At 46.8% G+C, this 22,465-nt stretch overlaps 1 protein-coding gene across 5 annotated transcripts in view; it reads left to right on the forward strand.

Annotated features, from left to right (window-relative positions):
- Positions 1–1,685: 1,685 nt before the first annotated feature.
- Positions 1,686–22,465, forward strand: part of ATXN7L1 (ataxin 7 like 1) — a 244,259-nt gene continuing 223,479 nt past the window's right edge. For all 5 annotated transcript variants that reach the window (XM_042964551.1, XM_042964557.1, XM_042964564.1 and 2 more), the window contains exons 1-2: positions 1,686–1,886; positions 2,413–2,481. In XM_042964551.1, the coding sequence (XP_042820485.1) occupies positions 1,706–1,886; positions 2,413–2,481 (250 nt within the window). In that variant the 5' untranslated portion in view covers positions 1,686–1,705. The remainder of the gene's footprint in view (positions 1,887–2,412; positions 2,482–22,465) is intronic.

Consider the following 22,465-nt stretch of genomic DNA (forward strand, 5'->3'; position numbering starts at 1 on the left):
ATGGATGGATGGATATTTGGAAGGATATGCCACAGTGTCTAGCATATACTAGGTCAGTAATTAATAAATATTTCTTAATAGTACAAACCCTTACAAAGAGAATTCTCCACTCATTGGCATCTTCGCCATTTAGTGGTTCCTATGTAGAAACCCTTCCAAAGACAGCAGAGGAAAATCAAACTTGTCTGGATCTGACAAAACATAAGCCCATTCATACAAATATCACAACTGGAGACCAATCCACAGCTCCTCCTTCATGGCCCATCCTAACCCTGGCTTTGCCAAGTGCAGGGGCACTGGATGGCATAGCCAGGGCAGAACTCCATCTGTGCAGAGCAACTTCCAATAAGTGTGCCTCCCCCATGAGGCAGAAGCAGAGTAGTAAGAACTAAAAAGGTACTGGGGAAAATGAAAAATATGACAATTGTGAGGGAGTGTCCATCTATTTTAGGTAAGTCCTAGTAAATGAAAGGATTCAAAGAGAGAGAGAGAGATACCAGAAGACCTTTTAAGGCCTTTGTTGCCTACCCCTAGGGGGAAAGGGGAAATCTCAATTAAAGCATCAAACATCCCAAATCCAGAGGAAATAAATCTAACGCTTCCTTTCTAGCTGGCCAGAGTTAAGCCCGGACTGAATTCTCCCAGGAGTCGGGTTCCTGGCCATAGATTGCAGGCGCTAATCCGGGCCACCCTGGAACCACCACCGTGGGGAGCGCTGGAAATTGCTCCAGGGGTTTGGCCCTGGAAGCATCATTTTCCGAGAGAAGTGGATGTGCTCTCCCGCTATCCTGATCCTGGAGCAAGGTCTACGCAGTGGTTTCCCCGGGCGCCCGAGACACGCATCGCGCAGGGAAACTGGGGGCACCGCGGCCCTGAGTTTTGAGCTTTGCACGTCCCGCAGCCTCACTGAGATGGGTAGGCAACTGCCCTCGCCCCAAACTCACCTGCTTTTTAGAACCACTTCCATCTACCCATTGATGTCAGCTCCCAAAGGCATCCCCGGAATCCTCCACGGTCCAAGGTCCACCGAGACAGAGAAGAAAGGGTGAAGGGAGCGGTGGCTGGGAGGAGAGGTCACCAGGGTCCCCTCCCTGGATTGGGATGCTCATCGGGGGGCAGGGGGGAACACCTGCGCGGCTCCTCCCCTCTCGGTCGCGGGGGCGCCTCACGGTGGACCACAGGGAGCCGGCGAGGGAAGGACACGCTGGAAGGACTGAATGCAAAAACTTTCCGTCTTCTGGCGGCCACTCCGCGGGAAAGACCACCCCGCCTACGGCCCCGGGTCGTGCCTCTCCCGGCTCGCACCCCCGCCCCGCTCGCCCCGCTCGCCCCGGCCCCTCCGATCCGGGCTCCGGACGCCGGGCGCAGGCGGTGGCGGCGGCGGCGGCGCCGCAGCAGCTCGGCGCCCGCGCGCGCTGCAGCCTCGGGCCCCGGCACGCGGCGCTGGCCCGGCGCGCGGCCCCTCCCCCGGCGGGCGGGCCGGCAGGCGGCGGGCGGGCGGGCGCGCGGCGAGCTGCAGGCGCCTCTCTGCTGCCTCTGGCGGCAGCGCACCGCCGGGCCGAGCCCTGCCGGCCCCGGGCGCCGAGCGCCGGCTCCGGCTCCTCCCCCTCGCTCGCTCTCCCCTCCTCCGCCGCCTCTCCGCTCCCTCCTCCCGTCCCTCCCTCCCTCCCCCTTTCAGAGCACTCAATGTCGGAACGTTCCGAAGATGACGTCGGAGCGTTCTCGAATCCCGTGTCTCTCGGCTGCTGCTGCCGAAGGAACAGGGAAAAAGCAACAAGAAGGAAGAGCAATGGCGACACTGGATCGCAAAGTGCCCAGTCCGGAGGCGTTTCTGGGCAAACCCTGGTCCTCCTGGATCGACGCCGCCAAATTACACTGCTCCGACAGTAAGAACCCCACCGCCTCCTCCTCCTTTTATTATCCTGTAACCTTTCCATTCACCTAGAGCCACTGGGAAAAAGTGTGTGTGTGAGAGAGAGAGTGGCCCCCGGTGTCCTCCATGCTTCTCCCTCTCTCTCTAAATAAATACACACAGAGACAGATCATCAATGCACAGAGAGAGGCCCTGCTGCCAGGGCTGTCTGTCTGTCTGTCTGTGCCCGGCTCCCCGTGGCAGCCCGCGGGGTGGGCTTTCACAGCCCCACGGTGTATCTGTTTAAAAGGCTACTCTGTTGCTGGTTGCATAGTTTTTTTTGGTACCTATCTGGGCCAGGTAGATGGCAATCCGGACTTGGGAGAAAATGTTGCATTGTCAGTTTTTGAAAGATTTTCATGTACAGTATTTATATCGATCTGTTTGCAAATAAACACTCTCCCTGCCCCCCTTGACTTTGGCTTTTTCCCCCCTTTTTGATCTTTTTTTTTTTTTTCTTTCCTCATTCTCTTTTTTTTCCTTTTCTTTTTCATCTGCAGATGTAGATTTAGAAGAGGCTGGAAAAGAGGGTGGAAAAAGCAGGGAGGTTATGAGGCTTAATAAAGAAGGTAAGTGGAGCTACTGGCATTTTAGTGTTAGCATGTGTGGCACAATCTTCACAGGATTTCGACTATAATGTGAATTGTTCTGCTGGGTACAGAGTGACTAAGGCTTGTCAAAAATCGAGCACGCCCAGGTGACTACTGCTTCATGTTAACTTCTTTCAAAGTATAAATACAACTGGGGGGGGGAGGGGGGAGACTGTGGAAGGCAGAAGTTTACAGCAGTTTAGTTGAGGTCCACGTTTGGACCTTCTGATGCAGATCTGCCATTCACCTTTGGAGCATCACTGCCAAATGATGGGGGGCGGGGGGGGGTGTTGAAATCTCTGAAATGAGGAGCAGGGCTCCCCTCGCCGGCATCCCAGCCTTCCTTATAGGTAAATACAGAACAATTTAATGAGCCCCACATGGTCAGTGGTTCCAGCCGCCACTTCTCCACTTTCCACTGGAAACCATTGTACACGGCAAACCTTTGCACCAAGTTATGTTTGGCCCACTTTGTGTGTGGTCACAGATTGTTACGTGGCCAGCAGGGTTCGGGACATCTGTGTGTGCAGCCCCCAGCCGGTCGCCCATCTCTGTGTCCCCGGCGTGGAAATACAGTACCTGAAATGGGACACAGTGAGTAGATAGGTCATCCCAGACTGAGGCAGGGGAGGGAAGCCACAGCCTGCTGGAACTGGGCATCAAACACACATGGTCGTCATAAATAAATCATATCCTGTTCGCGTTTGCGGGCCTGCCATATGTAACTCTGGCCTATTCACATGGAGCGACTCCAGAGGCCACTTTCTGCCGAACAAATGGATGGGTTCATTTGAATTGTGATTTACTAACTGGGTGTCTTGTAAACATGGGTGGCTGGAATTGGGGTGGGAGGAAGGCGTGAGGGGGCAGAAGAGGTTGGTGGGAAGTGTGGAAGGAGTTCAGCCATAACTAGGCCGTGGGAGCATTGCTCATCCAAAACGAATGGAGGAAAGACTCCAAAGAATGGTCTCCCTCATAAACCAGGATATCGCCCTGTAAGGCAGTTAAAACCTACTTGGAAAGACAGACCTCATTTTGTGGATCAACACCTAAGACAGTCGGTTTTCTGTGCCCCGTGATCTCCTGACCATCCAGGGAGAGGAAAATTTGTGCTTTAGAAAAAATAGCATGAAGGTTAAAATGCATGCATATTCAAGGACAGTTCTTTAGCATAGTGTTCCTGCTAATTAAGCACTTTGGGAACGAAACCTTATTCAAAAGATGCTTGCCTCTAAATATCTTAGTGTGATCTTGCCATGTGTCTTTAGGACATGCAAGGGAGTGATGTCGAGTGGACTTCTTACAAGTGGCAGCTTATTTGCGCTAAACGCCCATGTATGTTGACAATGGAAAGTATCACTAGGGATTGTTTTTCTTTATGAACTCTGGAAATCTTTAAGAGCTTATGGGACTCGGTGTTCAGGCCCCTGGCAATGCCAAGGTTTTCGCAGAAGACGAGGTTGTGAAACCTTAAAGTTGAACAGAGGTCGTGGTAGGGCACCCATTGGCACCTCTCAGGCCTGGGTGATAGATTGTGACCATAACACAGAAAACTCATATTCTGCACCCTCCTCCCTGCTTCTGTTTTCAAAAGACTCTTGCTCTCAGATGCTCTTCGCCTTGTGAGAAATAGATTTTTTAAAGGAAAAATGAAAAGCTCTACTCTCCTCAGAAGTCACAAGTGGTACATCCTGGTTATTATAGCCTTTGTCCTGTAAAGGTACAAAGATTTAGCTCCTAATTATATGCGTTTGCATTAAGGGCACCCACTGTTCAGTGTAACGTGCAATTGCTGAGTTCACCGAATAGCCATGTATGGGCTGAAATCTCTTTGTTCGTGGGCCTGGAGGAGCAGGCTTGGGTTAGCAATCCCTGAAGGTCTCCCTGGTATGTGCATATAGTTTTCTTTACAGGGAGAGTATACAGCACTAAATACCTGTTCCCCCCGTGGTGAGGAATTTAAGGGTCGAGCTGGGACTCGTGTCGGGATATTTGGTTGCAGGGATCTCCAGAAACACTGGTTGCATTAGTCTTGCCATGGGCCTTCTTGTTGGAGTCCCCACGTGGGTGGCTTCAAGGTGGACACGTGTTTGTGGATGGGTCTCCAGGACACAAAGGGGCTTCGATGTGATCGTGTCTATCCATGTGTGTGAAACACACACATTGACCATGGCACTATTGGTAGGAAGCAAGTCTTGAAAAGAAGTTTGGGCTTTAATGGCCGTGAGTGAATAAAAGAAAGGGTAGGAATTCTAACTGAGAAATGAAGGGGCATGATCCACTTTTTAATGTGATGTTTTAAATTGTGGTAAAAAATTTTAACATAAAATTTACCATTTTAACCCACTTCCAAAAGTACAATCTGGGGATACCAACTACATTTACAATGTTGTACAACCATCATCACTGGACATTTTCTGAATTTTTCATCATCCCAACCAGATACCCTGTACCCATTATACAATAGCTCTCCCTCCGCCCTCTGGTAACCTCTGGTCTATCTTCTGTCTCTATTATGAAGTTGCCTATCTTAGATTCTCTCTCTCTCCCTCTCCCACCCCTCTATCTCTCCCTCCCTATCTCTCATTTCACTTAGCATAACATTTTCATCGTTCATCCATGCCGTAGCATGTGTTGGAATTTCATTCCTTTTTAGGGCTAAATAATATTCCATCCTGTGCATGTTTTTATTTATCCAGCCACCTGTTGATGGACGTTAGGCTCGTTTCCACCTTTTAGCTGTAGTGAATAATGCTGCTGTGAATATTGTCACCATGTGATATGTTTTGTAGACTAAGCTCAGCCAGGAGAGTTAGCCTGGAAATGCAAAAGAAGAAACATAGTATCGCCTTCTGCTTGTGTCTGGCCACAGCTTCAGAAGACCCAGGAAGGACTTGCAGTGGTTTTGAATAACCTGATTATTGGAATATACTTCCTTCTTCATTCCTCTTTCGCCTTTTTTGGCTTCCATTCACCTGTATCAGTGTGAAATGTTAATGCTTCAGAATTTCTGTAAGGAATTCTTTACATTAATGTTATTTCATCTAAAGTTAGCTAAAAGCACAGTTGACAGGAATTTGGCAAACATTTTTCCACCTTGCCAGATCAACACCTGGGTTTGGAAGGTGTGCTGACCCGTGCTTGAACATGGTTGCATGGGGTTATGCAGAGGGCAGCCAGAGCGCCAAAGGAGCCCAAGAGAGGGCTTTGGGTCATCTTCCTACAGTTCCCCTATATGACCTTGGGAACATAGGTCATATATGACCTTCCCTTCCCTGGGCCCCTTCTCTCACTTACAAAGTAAGGGAGTGGGATTAAACATTCGCCCAAGATCCCTTTGAGACTGCTGAACCTGACTTTTCCTACTGAATGTACTTCTATTTGAAATGGAGGCATGCCAGACAGGTTGTTTTTTAAGAAACAACAATAAAACGAAGCCTTCCCGTTAAAAATATCTGAAACTACTACACCGTGGGTCTGTCTTCTCATTGTATCTTCTCCTGGTGGTAAACATCACTGTCTTTCATAAACAAGCATATTCTGTGAATAGATTGTAAATGCCATGTGGTCTTGAGGACTCTGAGAAAACTGAGGGTCTGAGTTCAAAACTCAGGGATGTGTGTTGCCTAGAGGGGAGAGTAAGTTGGCTTCAATCAGTGTGGACCAATGAGGCACTGAGATTCCTTAAGAGGAGGGGTCCCAGGAATCTTATTAGCCTAATCTAAGATGTGAAATTCAGCTAGGATAGAAAATTCCAAGGAAGGCTATTCATCTAGTTAACCTTTTAAAATAATCTTCTCTCTAGCTTCGGAGATTTATCTGAAGACTTTTTTTTTCCAGCTAATTGGGGAAAAGCGCTGTGATGGAGAAGGATGGTCTTCTTTTCTCATTGTCTCACCTGAACTTTTTTTAAGCTTGTCAATTCCTAACTAAGGAACGGGGTGCATGTGGTGCATAAGTGCCCCGAACTCTATACAATGGAGATAGTAACAGGGTTGTGAGGATTGACTGAGATATTACAAAAGGACCCAGCACATAGTAAGCGCTTACTGTTTGCCTTTGTCCTTTTTTTTTTTAACTGTTATAATGATTATGCTTATCATTTATTAATGAAGCTATTTCTAGAAAACTTTATTGTTATGGTTAACTTGGATTTTTAACTAACCAGCGACAAATGGAAGAGAGATTACTGTATCAGAAGTTTCATTTTCATCGTAAACCAGGTTATCATAATTTTATAAAGCTAGTGATTTAAAAAAAAAAAAGATTTCTGTGACATCCATGTATTTAATGGTGCACAGTGGATACGTAGTTTGATAAGTTTTTATCAAGAGGTAGAAAAAATATTTAGGCAGGTTCGGGCCTGAGGCTAAGAAGTGTTTACAGAGTTCTGAGGACAGGTGAGATGTAAACAATAATTTAGAAAATGATCGATAAGTTGTTTTATCTGGTCACTGAGACAAGAAAGTCCTCAATAGATCCTTGTTTGGGCCTTTTGGAAACCTATGCTCGTTACTTTGGGCATTTGTGTTTTCATGTTCCCAGATGTTTTGCTTTGATGGAGGTACACTTGTGGAATGCTTCCAATGTGAAAAGTGCTCAGGGTCCTGTAAGACCTTGCCGTGATGGTGAGACTTTGCTGCTCTCCTGAGATGCTGGCAGAGTTGGGGGGAACACAGCAGAAGCAGGGAGCATGGGAACATGTTCAGTTCAGGTTTAGGAGTCTTGCCGTTGTGGCAAATTGGAGGGAAGGATGGCAAGTGACCTGGTAAGAGTGAAGTGTTCCTAGACACCGAGCCAGGGACCCAGCGACAGGTGGTGGAGATTTATGGGAAAGTGTGGACAGCTCCCCTTTGTCATTATACAGACACCTCCGTATCTATGCTAATAGGAGATGGGGAGAGACCCAAGTCCACAGATTACACAGATAAACCTCATTTTTGCCATTAATTTCAACTTCCTTCTCCATTAAGCCTACCTGCCTCCTCTTTTGCTAACAAGCAGCAACAATTTGTTGGCTTTGGCATTTCATTATCATCTCTCTCATCTCGCCCAGCCCCAGCATTTGGGATGAAAGGACAGGAGAGACAGAGGGGCCTCCAGGTGGTAGGGAGGAAAGCTGGGAAGGAGAAGAAGGGCTTGGAGAGTGAATTAGCTTTGGAGTTGCCCCCAGCTGATGGGGTAGAGGGGGTTCCAGGACCAAGACCGCGAAGCAGAGAGAACGTGTTTCCAAAGCCATCTAGTTCTGAAAATATAAAGCTTCTAAAATGAGTACCTCTTTATTTTTTTATTTTTTATTTTTTATTTTTTATTAGAGAGAGAGAAAGAGTGCGTGCAAGCAGGGGAGAGGGGCAGAGGGAGAGGGAAAGAATCTTAAGCAGGCTCCACGCCCAGCACAGAGCCCGACACAGGGCTTGATTCCACGGCCGTGAGCCGAAATCAAGAGTCAGACGTTTAACTGACTGGGAGCTACCCAGGCGCCTCATAAAATGAGTATCCATTACACATACAAGCATTTCCATGTGCCTGTGCCTTCATGTGGACTCTGGCTCCTTCCAAAACAGGAAGTCAGACAGGGTGGGCACACTTTGAAATGCTGTATGTGAATTTGGCTTCTATGCACAGTTCCCTGTGCTGGGTTCTCATCGGATATCATTCTACATGAATAACTTTTTTTTTTAGTTTCAAGAAGATGTAGACTTTTATACATACCCACACTCATTTAAATGCTTCTTGTTTTCTTTAATAATGTTCGTGGGTTACGAAATTCAAGAAGGTGTGCAGTGAAAAGGAAGCCTCCCTCCTCCCCCTGTCCCCAGTTGCTTCCAGTAGATACGCATACGTTTTTCCTTCTCACTTACCCAACACAGATGCTAGCATACTATAGGTACTGCCTGGTGTCTTGCCATATCCATTCATCTTACAGAGCGGTCCTTATCAGTGCATACAGAGCTACCGCATTCTCTTTTGGGTGTGCCCATGTGATGGGATCATAACTTAAGCCTCTGAGTGTCCTGCTTAGCTTGGTCTGTGTCGTGCATTTGAGACCGAGTGTGCTGTCACAGTGTGCCGGCACCAGACAAGGCCTGGGGATACAGCAGTGGAAAAGCACAGCCCCTGCCTTATGGCTCTTCCAACCTAGTGGCAAAGGCAAGTGTGAGATGTCATGGTGACCGTGGTGAGTGCTCTGATAGGGAAAATCAGGGTGCCATTGAAAGCCATGTTGGAAGGACCTAGCTTACATTAGGGGCTCAGTGAAGGCCTCCCCGAGGAAATTTTATTTGCACTAAAACCTAGAGGATGAATGGAAGTTTCCATGTGCTTCCAGGGCTGGCCAGGGTGGAGTTAAAGGAAGCAACATGCGTGAAGGCCCAAAGTGTGAGAGTGTATAGAATGTTCTAGAAAGAAAAAAGGCTGGCACTAGACGGAAACTAGCAAAGCAGAGAATAAGAACGAAGTTTCTCAGCTGCGGTACTGCTTCTTCATGGTGGGGACTGTCGCGTGCATTGCAGGGTGTTTAGCAGCATCCCTGGCCTCTACAAGTAGAGTCCAGAGGCTCCTCTCCCAAAAACATCTCTAGACGTTGCCAAAGTTTCCCTGGGCTGGGGCAAAATCACCCTGATAGAGAATTACTGGTGTAAGGTGAGGCTGGAAAAGTAAGAACACAAGAAACGTAGACTGAGGTATTCACAGAAATACTCTGCTACCCTCTGTCTGTGTCTTAGGCCTACATTCCAGGTGAGTCGACCAAACTGAATACTCAGCAGGCGTATACAGACCTGTGACTATCCCCCAGCAATGGGCTACACTTAGGAGGGTCTAAAGAGAGAAGACCCCATCCCTCCCTCAAGAAGTTCTCCTCCCAAGGTTTCCAAGATGACTCCTTCAAACCTTCAGTTCCAATCTGTCCTAAATAGTGACAGTAGTGAGTTCAGGTTCTAATTCTGGGTGGCCCACCCTCCCTCACTGTGGGTAGGGGAGACCCTGAGGTGCTGATTCTGATAATGACGGCGTTTATTATATGGTGGCCCCTGATGTCAAAAGCACCATGATGAAGCATTAAGGATTTCAGTTTATATTTATATTTAAAGTCAGGCTGGAAATACAACTGGCGTTCTGTGCAGTTTGATTACCCATGGGATTTGTCTGCAATGGGGATGCACATGATGGAGAGCAAAGCAGCTGGTTTCAGGATTTCCGTGTTAAGGACTAGAAAATAGGAAAGGGAGAGGAAGTCTGATTCCTGAGGGCTGCTGAGCTGTGCTCCAAGTGGTCTGTGGCATTATTTAGGACCATAAGGGCATGCTCACTCCAGCCAGTGGTTGTCAGGGGCTGGCTGTCTCTGGTCAGAATTGATTTAGAAAAGTGAGGCAGATTCGGTTTCTGCATGGTGTTCTGTGGACGTTGTGTTTATATCTTTTGGGCCAACCTTCCATTCGTGACACTCCGTTTCATTTATGACATAAAACAGTAGAGGCAGATGCAGTGAGACCCTGTCCCAGTCAACTCCCTTTTACCCAGGGACCCCATACTCTGAGGTAGCCCACCGTTTACACTGCAAACCAGGATCATTTAGTGACTGCAATAGGAGCGATGCCACCAAGATGGTGACATGGGTCGTTCCTGACCTCACTCCTCCTCACAAGAGCAACTAACAACTATCCGTGGACAAGGCACCACTGGGAGAATCCCAGAACATGGGGGTGAGCTGACGCACCCCCGGCACCACACAGACCAAGACAGACCCCCGTGGAGGGTCAGAGGAGCCCTGCTCCCTGACCGCATTGCCCCCTCCCTCTCCGCCAGGCCGATGCAGCACCGCATGGACAGATTGCCTTGAGCCAAGGCTCCACCAGGGAGAAGAGAGCCCTGGGTGATGGGGACATCCAGCTCCGGGGGGTCCCTACTGCAGTCTCACCTCAACAGGGCAAATCTGTGGGGCCTGACCACTGGGAGTCCAAATGTGACTGCAGTAATCAAATGTAGCCATCATGGAGAGGGAGAAGCTCAGCCGGCGGGTTGGCCTTTTCTCCAGATTGTGGAAACCCAATGTCAAGGAATGACTTCCGTGTCTCTCTGCCCTAAAACTCTTGGTGCAATGTTGTGTCGATGGTGCGCTCTGGCTGATGCTGTTTGGCTGGCTCTCTCTCATTCTCTCCCGTGGCAGAACTCCGATTGGCCACTTCAGCCAAACAGACCTGGCTTGGGACCCTGAGGCGCTTGAACTAATGATGACAGTCTGGGAAATCCCTTCCTGCAAGTGGGCTAAGGCTGAGGATCCTTATCATTCAGGGGCTAGACTTGGCGTGCCCAGTTGCCTCTAAGTAAAGCTGGAATCCCACTGTGAGGAAAGCTTTTGTTTTTATGTAGATGCTTTATCCTTGTACCTGTGGTTTCATAACACAATGCCACTTGCCAATTTTAAAGGATCAGGTGCTTAAAGAAAAAGAAGGAAGCTAATTAAGTACTCACTAGAGCAGGACAAAGTGGTACCAGGTCACCATAGTGGGGAAGATAAAAGTGACTCAGGGACAGGTTCTTTGAGCATGGAAGCAGTTACCAGCGCATCCAGTCTCTGGAGCTACATGGGATTCTCTGGCCGGAGTGGGGGAGCTGCCCTGCTTCAACATGCCAGTAGGTCATGGGTACCTGGGGTGGGCGTGGAGAGACAGGACACCCAAACTGATGACACTAGCCAGATTATAAAGATGGCTGAGACACATTCGTAGCTTGGTCCCATCAGACCAAGGTGGAATCTGGCCCTTTTTAAGAGTATGTTGGGCATGAAAGGGCAGATATTGTGTATTTCACTTACATGAGGTTCCTAGAGTAGTTACATTCAGAGAGACGTGGTAGAACGGTGGTTGCCGGGGGCCGGGAGGTGGGGAACAGGAGAGTTAGTGTGGAATGGGCACAGAGTTCCTATTGGGAAAGATGAATAAGTTCTGGAGATGGATGGTGGTGACAGTTACAAGACAGTGTGGCTATACTTCATGCCTCTGAACTGTACACTTAAAAAATGGTTAAAGTGGCAAATTTTATGTATATGTTAGCACAGAAGTGCCCTGGCGTTGCAGAGTGGCGAGTTTCACGGAGCGTTTTGTAGATCTTGCCTCTGCTGCTTACTAGCTGGGTGGTGAGATGCTTCTCTGAACCTCAGTTTTCTCATTTGCAGAAAATAAATGAGGTGCTATCTGGCATCCAGTAGGTACTTAATAATGTAAGCTTTTGTTATGATGATTGCTGCTTTGACCAGGCATTTGGGTCCTCTTTGCGTCCACTTCTAGGCACCAGGCAGCATCCTTACTGCTCCAGCAGAGTGCCTGGGGCTCAGTAGGCACCCTTGGTCAACAGTTCGTCCCTGGTTCTTTGAGGACGCCGGGAACAAAATCAAAAGGAGTGGAACCGATGTCCCTGTGCTATTAGTTTTCGAGAGTGAATCCGTTTCAGTAAATCAGTGTGGTCATTCTGGGGACCCTGCATTGAGATCTCTAGTTCCTTAGCATTCCAAGCTGTGGTCATACTGAATCAGAAGGACTAGGAGTAGAGCAAAGAAATGCATTAAAAAAATTTTTTTAACGTTTATTCATTTTTGAGAGAGAGAGAGAGAGAGAGAGTGCAAGCAGGGGAGAGGCAGAGAGAGAGAGAGAGAGAGAGAGAGAGAGAGGGAGAGAGAGAGAGAGAGGGAGAGGAAGACACAGAATCCAAAGCAGGCTCCAGGCTCTGACCTGTCAGCACAGAACCCAATGCAGAGCTAAAACCTACGAACTGTGAGATCATGGCCTGAGCCAAAGTCAGACGCTTGATCGGCTGAGCCGCCCAGGTGCCCCAGCATTTTAAACAGGCTCCCCAGGTGGCTTTGCTGTTTCTCAAACTTTCTGAACCACTGTTTATTGGCTATGAAAAGTGGTTCTCAATCCTATCCACCTTGAGAATCCCTTGAGGAGCTCTTTAAAAACAAAACCACCAAGACCACTCCCAGAGATTCTGACTCCATAGGTCTGGTTTAAGGGGTTCTAGGAAGCTGCTTATGTGTCTTTAAAAATAACCATCCTAGCTGCCATTTATTGGGCATTGACCAGGTGCCAGGCACGGAGCTCAATGTGCATTTTTTCACGTAATCCTCATGACGACCCTATGAGGCAATTACCAGTATCAACCCCATTTTAAAGACTGGAAACAGGCTCAGAGAGAGTAAGTGATTTACCCAAGGTGATACAGCTGGGAAGTCATAGAACTGGGATTTGAACCCAGAGACAGGCTTATTCCAGAGATCACATTCTTAAGCATTGGGTCACAATATCGCCCCAGGAGCTAGGTTAGGACTAAGAGGCAGGCAGGCACCCAGGACACACATTTAAGGAGGCACTTCTCACCCTAGGACCAGCCCTGCTAGGGAGAACATGTCCCTTTAAGCAGAATGGTTCCCATTTCCTGCCCCCTCTTGTGGGTAAGTGGTAAGCCTGCCGAAAGGGCCCCAGGGCTCCCCTGTAGTGAACTGCTTTCCTATCCCAGGGCCCCAGCTTTAGGGCCTCTGTGGTCGGAGCCCTGGCCTCAGGGAAATCTCAGGAGCTGACTCAAACTGTTCTCTTTTGGGAGAAGGTGTTAGCAAAAATGGTTGCCAGGCAACCCCAGGGCCATCTATCTACCGTGGTGATTTCTCTCTTTTTCCCCCCTTTTGAACATCTTCTAGGCTGCTTTTCGGTTTCTCTGTTGTGAGTGTTTTCATGAAGGGTGCACTCCTTTGGATGATGGAACAGAGATAGCTTTTCAGTACCTGCCACCTTAGAGGTGTCCTTTTGATGGGTGATGTGCCTGCTAAGTGGGTGTGAAAGACCTTTGCTTCCTTAGCCACACTGAAACCCTAGTTGTCACTGGCTCTGAAGGGACTGGAGCAGCTGAGAAAGGCACAGAATGCATCTCCCACATGAGGCCAGGGCCATGTGATCATGTTTGGTTCCATGACTTTGGATTTCACCTACTCTTCATTAACCACAGCAGTTAACCTTTTAGACGTGATGACCTGGCTCGTCCTAGACGACCTGTTGTTTCTGCCTCTCTCTGTCTCTGTCTCTGTCTCTCTCACACACACACTCTCTCTCTCTCTCTGTCAGTGGTTTCAGATACCGGAAGAACTCTTGATATGTGTTTCTTCTTCAGTGCTGTCCCCTCTCCTGCTCAGTCACCTCATAGTGTGGGGTTTCAGGTGACCTTTGACAGGCCCCAGACCCCTTGGTCTGCCAGCCAGTGGTTTGATCCCTCTGGCAGGGGCCAAGAGTGCATGGGATGAAGCACCTTCCTCATGTGACAGAACCTGCCCAGACTGGCTGGAAGAAAGAGAAACACCAGAAAGTGAAACTGGTCACATTTGGGTGAGGTTGACTCCATTTGGCCTACTCACCAGTGATGGTCCCATTAGCCACATCCGTAGACCCCAGGCTTCTGGTCCCTTCCACTTTGTCCTTGACCTTGACCATTGGGGCCTTCCTCACCATCTTTTGAGAAGCAGGGCAAGACTGAGAGAACAGCCATGTTCTCTTCAGGACTCATTCAGATGAGTCCTGCCACCTTCAGAGGCTCAGGCCAAATACTTAATGGCAGAAGACAATTGAAAATAGAGATACCTTCAGTTTTATGTAAACCCAATAAATAGTAACCCAGCCTTAAATAGACTAGGGAGCTATTTTCTTTCCAAATGGAATTATTGGAGATTTCATTAAATAGTAGACTACCCTAGAGCATTTTGGAAATTATACTTTCTTTGCCAAAGTTTTGGTGACACCCATTTTAATGCATCTTCTGCCGGCTCTGTGTCCTGTCTGCTCCCTCCAGGGTCAGCCTAACCCGGCTCCCTACTCACACCACAGAGGTTCCCTCTGTGTGGCGACTCTGGCGTGCCTGCCTCCAGTCCTGGCCTCTTCTCCACAGAGTGCCCAGCTCACTCCTCTAGTGTGCCACACTGGACGGCCTCCCACAGGTGTCCTCACTGCACCCCAAGACTCCCCTAGGCAAGCGCAGACCTTCTTTGTATCTTCCCTTCTCCATTGTCTTCAGAAAAGCCCCCTTCCCTTCCTCCTCCCTTCCCTCTCTCGTCTGAAGAGTGATTCTCTACACCTCTCCATTTCTTTCCACTCTCCCTGCCCCCATCCTAGGCTAGCCTGCCTCATAGCTTACCTAGATTTTTTATAATAGCTGCTTAATTGGTCTCCCTGACTCCATCCTCCTGCATATCACTTCAAAATTAATCTCCTGAAAAGTCTCATTTTATCAGGTTGTTCCTCAAGTGAAAACCTTTCATCATTTCTCTGGCGACTATAGCTAATGCAGTATTCCAGGCCCTCTGTGCCTCACCCCTCCAAATGCCACAGGGGGCTTGCCCCTCACAGCCTTAGACAAGCCATGCTCCTTCCTAGTCCCAGTCTCTGACTCTGTGGGGTCCTCCACTTCTAGATCCTTCCCCTCATGTGAATGCTTCTCAATGTGCATGGCCCAGGCCACATTCTCTCTCTGAGGAAGCCTTCCCCAGCCTCTCAGGCTGCTCAGCCCAGACCTCCACTGGCTGTACTCACCATGTACTTTGGCCTCAAAGTCTTTCACTTCATGGCCATTCCATTGTCTACTAGAGCATTCCATTGTTGCCAGATGAGGCGGGGAGAGACCTTCCCCTTTTTTCCCTCGGATATTTTCAACCAATAGAGTGCTGCGTTTTGGCTATGCATCCAGTTTGTTTTACAGGGACGTGTCTTGATGTACCTGTATTTTCATTTTTTTTAAAGTTTTTATTTATTTATTTTGGGAAAGACAGAAACAGCACGAGTGGGGAGGGGCAGAGAGAGGGAGAGAGAATCCCAAGCAGGCTCCACACTGCCAGTGCAGAGCCCGATGTGGGGCTCAACCCCACGAAGCCATGAGTTCATGACCTGAGCAGAAAGTAAGAGTCGGGCACTTAACCAATGAGCCACCCAGATACCCCCTTTCTTTTTCATTTTTTTTTAAACTGCAGTTAAATACAAATAACATAAAATTGAATCATCTGAGCCATTTTTAAGGATGGTGTTAAGTACATTCACATTGTACAACCACTGTCCAGAGCGCTTGTCATCTTATAAAACTGAAGCTCTATATCCTTTAAATGACGCTCCACCTAGGTTTGCAGTTTTAAAAGTAGTCTGGAGGGGCGCCTGGGTGGCTCAGTCGGTTAAGCATCTGACTTCAGCTCAGGTCACGATCTCGCGGTCCATGAGTTCGAGCCCCGCGTCGGGCTCTGGGCTGATGGCTCAGAGCCTGGAACCTGTTTCAGATTCTGTGTCTCCCTCTCTCTGCCCCTCCCCCGTTCATGCTCTGTCTCTCTCTGTCTCAAAAATAAAAATAAACGTTAAAAAAAATATTTAAAAAAAAAATAAAAGTAGTCTGGAGATGACTTTGAGTTTCTTTGATTTTCACCTGATATTTTAAAGTTGTTACGATTCTAAGAATTGGCTGGCCTCCTGAAGTTTCTCTTCCAGTGGATATTTGGAGCGACAATGCAAAAAGGTCAGCTTAGCTCAGCCCAGCTTGGGGTGCTGCAGCCTCAGGGTCCCCCGTGGGTCTCTCCACCAACAGTGAGAATTCAGATGGAAAAGTGTGAGAATTGTGGCCCAAAGTCACAGACACCTCTGTGTCTCAGTTCAGATTTGATGTAACCCTAACCTGCACCCTTCTTTCTTTTTTACCCCTCAATCTTATGTTAATAGTCAAATTTTCACATGTATAAAAAAGTTGAGGGGCGTCTGGGTGGCTCAGCAGTCAAGCATCCGACTTGGTTTCGGCTCGGGTCATGATCTCATGGGCTAGTGGGTTCGAGCCCCTGGATCAGGCTCCACGCTGACAGCCCAGGGCCTGCTTGGGATTCTCTCTCTCCCTCTCTCTCTGCTCCTCCCCTGCTCATACCCTTTCTCTTTTAAAATAAAATAAGTAAACTTAAAAAAAAAAAAAGCTGACATAATAGTGCTATGGTCATGCGTATGAACACCACATAGAGTTAAAAATTATTGCACGTTTTATCGTGCTTTCTTATAAAGATATGTATTTCTATACGATTTGAAAATGAGTTGTAGACACTGTGACACTTCCCCTCAAAATATTTATCATGTTGACATACCTTGATTGTGTAACCTTGGGCTACTCACTTACATTCTCAGAGCCTCATGTTATTGTAAATATGTATGTGTGTTTTTGCTGAACCATCTGGAAGTATGTCACAGACAGCATGACACTTTACCCGTCAATACTGCAGTGTGTACCTCCTAAAAGTGAAAGCATTCTCCTACATGATCATAATACCGGTGTCACATTCAGAAAACTAATGGTAATCCCCTAATGGCACCTAATCTCCAGTTCATATGCATACCTGCACTGTTGTCCTCCCAAAAAGGTTTATAACTACTTTTCTCTTAGCTGCTTTTTTTTTTTTTTAATGTATACAGCCAGATTCTATCAAGGTTCATGCATTATATTCGGTTGTTATGTCTCTTTCATCAGTTTTAATCTAGAACAGCGCCCCCCCCAAATGTGTGTGTGTACACCCGTATGTATGTTTATAGGTATATATTTTTGTTTATACATCTATAAAACGTTGCCACTTAAAATGCTTCACATTCTGTCAGAACCCTTCCACGAGGTCATTTATCTTGTTTCTCTGTGCCTTTTTTTTCCCTCATCATGGAAGTTAGAGCTGAAGTCTCACATTTAGCTCAACATTTTGGCAAGAATACATCCCAGGTGATTCTGAGTACTTCATTAAGCATCTCCCAGGGACACAATGTCAGGGCACCCCATTATTAGGTATTGGTCACTTGGTAAGGGGGTGCCCACCTCTCTCCATTGCAAAGCTGTTTACCTTCTTCAATTGGCATGTCATTCTGTAGGTGGTGCTTTGGTACCAAGTGAATGCCCAGTTCCCCAGTAAGAAATTTCTTGGAATTGGCTTGGCATCCATTGATAATCCTTACCTGAATCACTTGCTTCCTTGTTGTAGAATGATCATTTTCAAATTCTCTCATTTGGATCTACATTTATTGGCTGACATTTTTTTATAAAGAAGGTCTGTTTGTTACTTATCAGCAAAGGTGAAATTTTAAATTCCTCCTAAAAAGGCCAAGTTTTCCCCTCTCATTACCGATTTTCAGAGTAAGGAGTTGAGCACCCATGATCTAAGCTAAGAAGGAACAAGAACAAGCCTGGGCGCACCAGCATTTCAATAGGATGCATGTGTAGTGTGAAAACCTATCACCGATAGGAAATTCTAGATATAGCGAGCTTTACATCAAATGTAAAGTGTGACCACATCTTGGTTGGTAGAGCATGAGTTTTAAAACATTGAGTAACATTATCCCACACACTCAAAGTGACCCTCTTCTATGATTTGAGGAAGGAGATAATTACACTTAAAATAATCCTTCTCCCGCGGCTTCTGGGTGGCTCAGTAGGTTAAGCGTCCGACTCCTGATTTCAGCTCAGGTCATGGTCTCATGGTTCATGAGTTCGAGCCCCATGTCAGGCTCTGCGCTGGTGGTGTGGTGCCTACTTGGGATTCTGTCTCCCTCTCTCTGCCCCTCCCTACTATCTCTGTCTCTCTCAAAATAAAGACATAAAAACTTAAAAAAAAAAAAGAAGAATCCTTCTCCCACCTTTCAGCTAGAACCCAGAATTTAACCTGGGTCTGGCAAACTGCTGAAGTTAAATTATAATTCAGGATGAATGACAGTCTGTAGGTTATGAAGCTAGAGCAGTGCATCCTCTATCACCGATTCACTAGAAAGTGACCAGGTGCCCAGTTGGCACTGGGTTGGGCTCTGTGCAGGATGTAACAGTGGGAAAGCCTTGGTACCTGCCTTCCAGGAACACTGGACCTTGCTATGCAGTGGGCTGGAAACACCACCTAGAGAGTGAGTGTGAAATGTGGCCTGAGTGCCCAGGAACTCAAGGAAGGAAGATTCCAGTCTGCTGTCTGCACAATCTTTGACCTGCAGGGGCTGTTTGGTTTGTGGTTCTATCTGGAGTACTGTGAAGGGTGTGTAATAGGAGTCAAGTTAATGTTTGAAGGATGAGTGAATGAATGAATGAATGAATGCTTCATCACGGATAGGATGTAGACATTGGAGCACTCTACAGGGACAGAACAGCACAAGTAAAGCCCTGGTCAGGATTATGAGTTCCCCAAAAAGTCACTTTTAGGGAAAGGAGTTATGGAGAGCCCTGAGTCTGCCATTAATACTACGGAGAAACAGTTCATAATCTATTCCAGTTGTACACCTACTCCATACCCAACACAGTTCAGCTTTTTATGATGTAGAATTTTCAGGAAACAGGGTCCTTTTTGGTTTGGTCATGTTTTGCTCAGTACACTGAATGGAAAATTCAGTGTACTGGGGGAGGGTTGTTCTCTCTTTCATAAACACACACTCACACACACACACACACACACACACACACACACACACTCACACACCTTTAGGTCCTGCTGCCCAATTAACCTGTAAGTTCTTTCCTATCATAATCAGTGTTGTTCTAGTAAATGTTTTACAACTTACTCTGTAAAGAAATTTGCATGTAGACATATATGTTTATTATACATTTTGCTGATGAGAGGCTGTTTACCATACAACTTACAAAGAGTAAACAATTTGGTACTCTTTATTATAAATTTCACAGTCAGTTGATTCTCACAGAATGCTTTTGTTGATTTTTGCCAAACTCTTGGATCCCTGGCTAACCTGAGATTGAAATTGACAAACAAGTGTACCTCCGACATAAGTGTTGGTTGGTATTTTTGTGTAAGTCAGTGGGTAAGATGAAAGTGAAAGAACAAAGACGTATGTTGGAACTTCACTTGATTGTTGGTGACGAGAGTGACTTCCTTGCTGAATTGGATAATAGTTTTCAAGTAACTGAGAAAATATGTCCTCATTTTTTGTGCTATGTGCAACACAGCTATAGACATGGTAGACTTTTCAATCTGCATTACTAATATTTTCTCCATCACTTTCTTAAATTTAGATAACCAAAATAATAATAATAATAATAATAATAATAATAATGAATCAAGCCCTGATTTGGTAGTATTTGATAATTTCCATGCTGTAAATTCCCAACATTTCAAGCTATTGCTGAACTCTGAGTTGGGAAGAGATGTGCATCATAACACTTTTACATAGGATTTCCACCACACAGATACAGTAGATGTAAACAACTTTAATAACAGCAGTTAGCAACCTATGGCCCATCGTGGAGATCTAGCCTGCCACTGTTTTTTATAAATAAAGTTTTATTGGAACACAGCCACATTCATTAAATTACATATTGTTCTGGTTACGTTTGCCTTTTAGTGACAAAATGGAGTGGCTGAGACAGATGCTGAAGACCTAAAATATTTACTACCTGGCCCTTTCTAAAAAAAGTAGTCAACTCGTGCTGAAAGCCTAGAGAATAGCAAAATGTAGCAAGATAAATAAGAACTGATAAATTCTGAGTATTATTTTTAAGATCTATAACACATTTAGTTGTAAGCTGTTACCATATAATTTTTAACAATTTAATAATTGGCTCACCGTATTCCTGAAAATTTAATAATGAGCTCTAGCACGCCTATACAGGCTGGATTCAGCTCACCACTGCAACGCTTTGAGGGCCTCCGCTTTTAGTGCCAAAAAAGGAACTGTCACTAATAGGAAGAAGCAGCTGACAATACCAGATTGGAGGGGGAGCCACAGCAAGAGGATTTGAACTACTTGAAATTGTGGTCTAATTGTCCATAGAAATCAGAAGAAAGCATTTTTGAGGTTAGTTTTCATATAATTTTTTTTTCCTCTTAGGGTCTGGGTTTGTTTTGGTTTTTCAAATGAGTTTTCTTCAGAGCTAATTTAAAAACTCAATACAGCATGCGTTCCTTACCAAATTTTGTGAGCATCTGTCTCGAGCCCATTTAGCCCCTGACAGACGCCCAGCAGCTTCCAGAACTCCCACAGATGTTCTGTGTCCCGAGAAGGGCCGACTTCCTGTTGCCGGTCAGGAGTGAGAGGAGAGGTGGTCCCACCAGTTGCATGGAGCAGGGGTTTTCCTTGCTGCCATTTCCTGCCAGTTGCCTTTGAATGGATTACAGATGGTCAGAGAAAGACTTCTTGGCACAGCGAGGGGACCAGTCTCCAGTGCTTTGTGGGGAAGGATTTATAACAGGATGGCGGTTCATGCCTACCCAGAACGGGCCTGGCTGCCGAGGCCTTACTGAAAAAACCAGCTGCCTGTGGGGATGGGGTCTGTGGGTGGAGGGGGTGGGCAGGGGGAAGGGGATGTTTACATCTGTGTGGCACCTCTCATCCAGTGGGGTCTCAAACTGTCCCGTGTCCAAAAGGGTTGGGCTCCTATGGAGATGTGAGCACCTGGGAATTAGATATTGAGGTAATGTTCTGGATGTGTCAAGCTCTTTGGGGAAGTATAATAAATCCTCATTTCTTTTCAAAGTGAGGGAAAGGAAGGTGTGCTATTTCCTTTTTTTTTTTTTTTAAGCCACAGTATAGAGCACATTTAACTGTTAAGTTTTTAAAGATATACATTATATTTACTATTTTAACCATTTTTTAAATTTTATTTTTATTTATTTTGAGAGAGATAGAGAGCAGGCAAGGGAGGGGCAAGTAGAGAGAGAGAGAATCCCAAGCAGGGTCCGCATGGTCAGCACAGAGCCCCACACGGGGCTCAAACTCATGAACCACAAGATCATGACCTGAGCCAAAACAAAGAGTCTGGTGTTTAACCAACTGAGTCACCCAGGTGCCCCATACTATTTTAACCATTTTAAAGGGTTCAATTCAGTGGACAGTGTTGTGTAACTATTACCACTAGCCATCTCCAGAAATTTTCCATCATCCCAGACAGAAACTCTTACACCCATTGAACAATAACTCCCCATTCTTCCCTCCCCTTAGCCCTGGTAACCTCTACTCTCTGAATTTTCTTAATCTAGGAAAGTGGACTCATACAGTATTTATCCTTTTGTGACTGGCTTATTTTCTGTACTATAATGTTCTCAAAGTTCATCCATATTGTGGTATGTATCAGAATCTCCTTCCTTTTGATGAATGAATAATATCTACCTCATTTTGTTTGTCCACTTTTCCATTGATGGACACTTGGGCTGTTTGCCCCTTTCGGCCATTGTGAATCGTTGCTGCTATGGCCCTGGGTGTTAGATGGAGTCAGATGGAGAAGTCAGTTTGTCTGGGATGACTTCTCAGCTCTTCCGAGGTCACTCAGCGCAGGTGCATCTCTCTGTCAAAGCTGCCGGGGACACATGTGCAAGCGGATGCTGTTCGAGGCATGCCAGCCAAGGGGTCGGAGGGGCTGAGCACCCCCTGGCCTGCATCTGCTCAGTGGGGGCACCTTTTCCTAATTTGCACAAGGATGTTTTACTACCTAGAGGAGCCCTCCTGCGCCTGGAAAGCTGAGAGGCCAGAGTGCACCTGGTGCTTTTGCTTCCTGGGTGAGGGGGAGTGCTTGCTGGGCAGAGGCTGGTGTGGAGGGCTGAACTACCTGTATCAGGGCTCCTGGTGCTGGACGTCCCTCTGCCAGAAATCAAGGCCACCTTGGGCAGTTACGGGGGCAGGGTCCACAGAGCTTCATCTGTGAGAGAGAAGAGCCGTAAGGTCCCCGCTGCACAGAGCCGGCAAAGTGTCAGAGAAAGGAGACATCCAAGGCAGTGTCTGGGTGCATTTGGGTTCTGTAATGAAATATTACAGACTGCCAGGCTTGTAAACAACAAACATACGTTTCTCACCGTTCTGGAGGCCAGAAGTCTGAGGGCAGGGCACCAGCATGGCCGGGCTCTTCCGGGTCACAGACCTCTCATTGGGTCCCCATGTGGCAGGGGGTGAGGGAGCTCTGGGGGGGGGGGGTCATTTTTATAAGAGCCCTAATCCCATTCATGAGG

Source organism: Panthera tigris, chromosome A2 (assembly GCF_018350195.1).
Source record: "Panthera tigris isolate Pti1 chromosome A2, P.tigris_Pti1_mat1.1, whole genome shotgun sequence".
Lineage (NCBI taxonomy): Eukaryota > Metazoa > Chordata > Mammalia > Carnivora > Felidae > Panthera > Panthera tigris.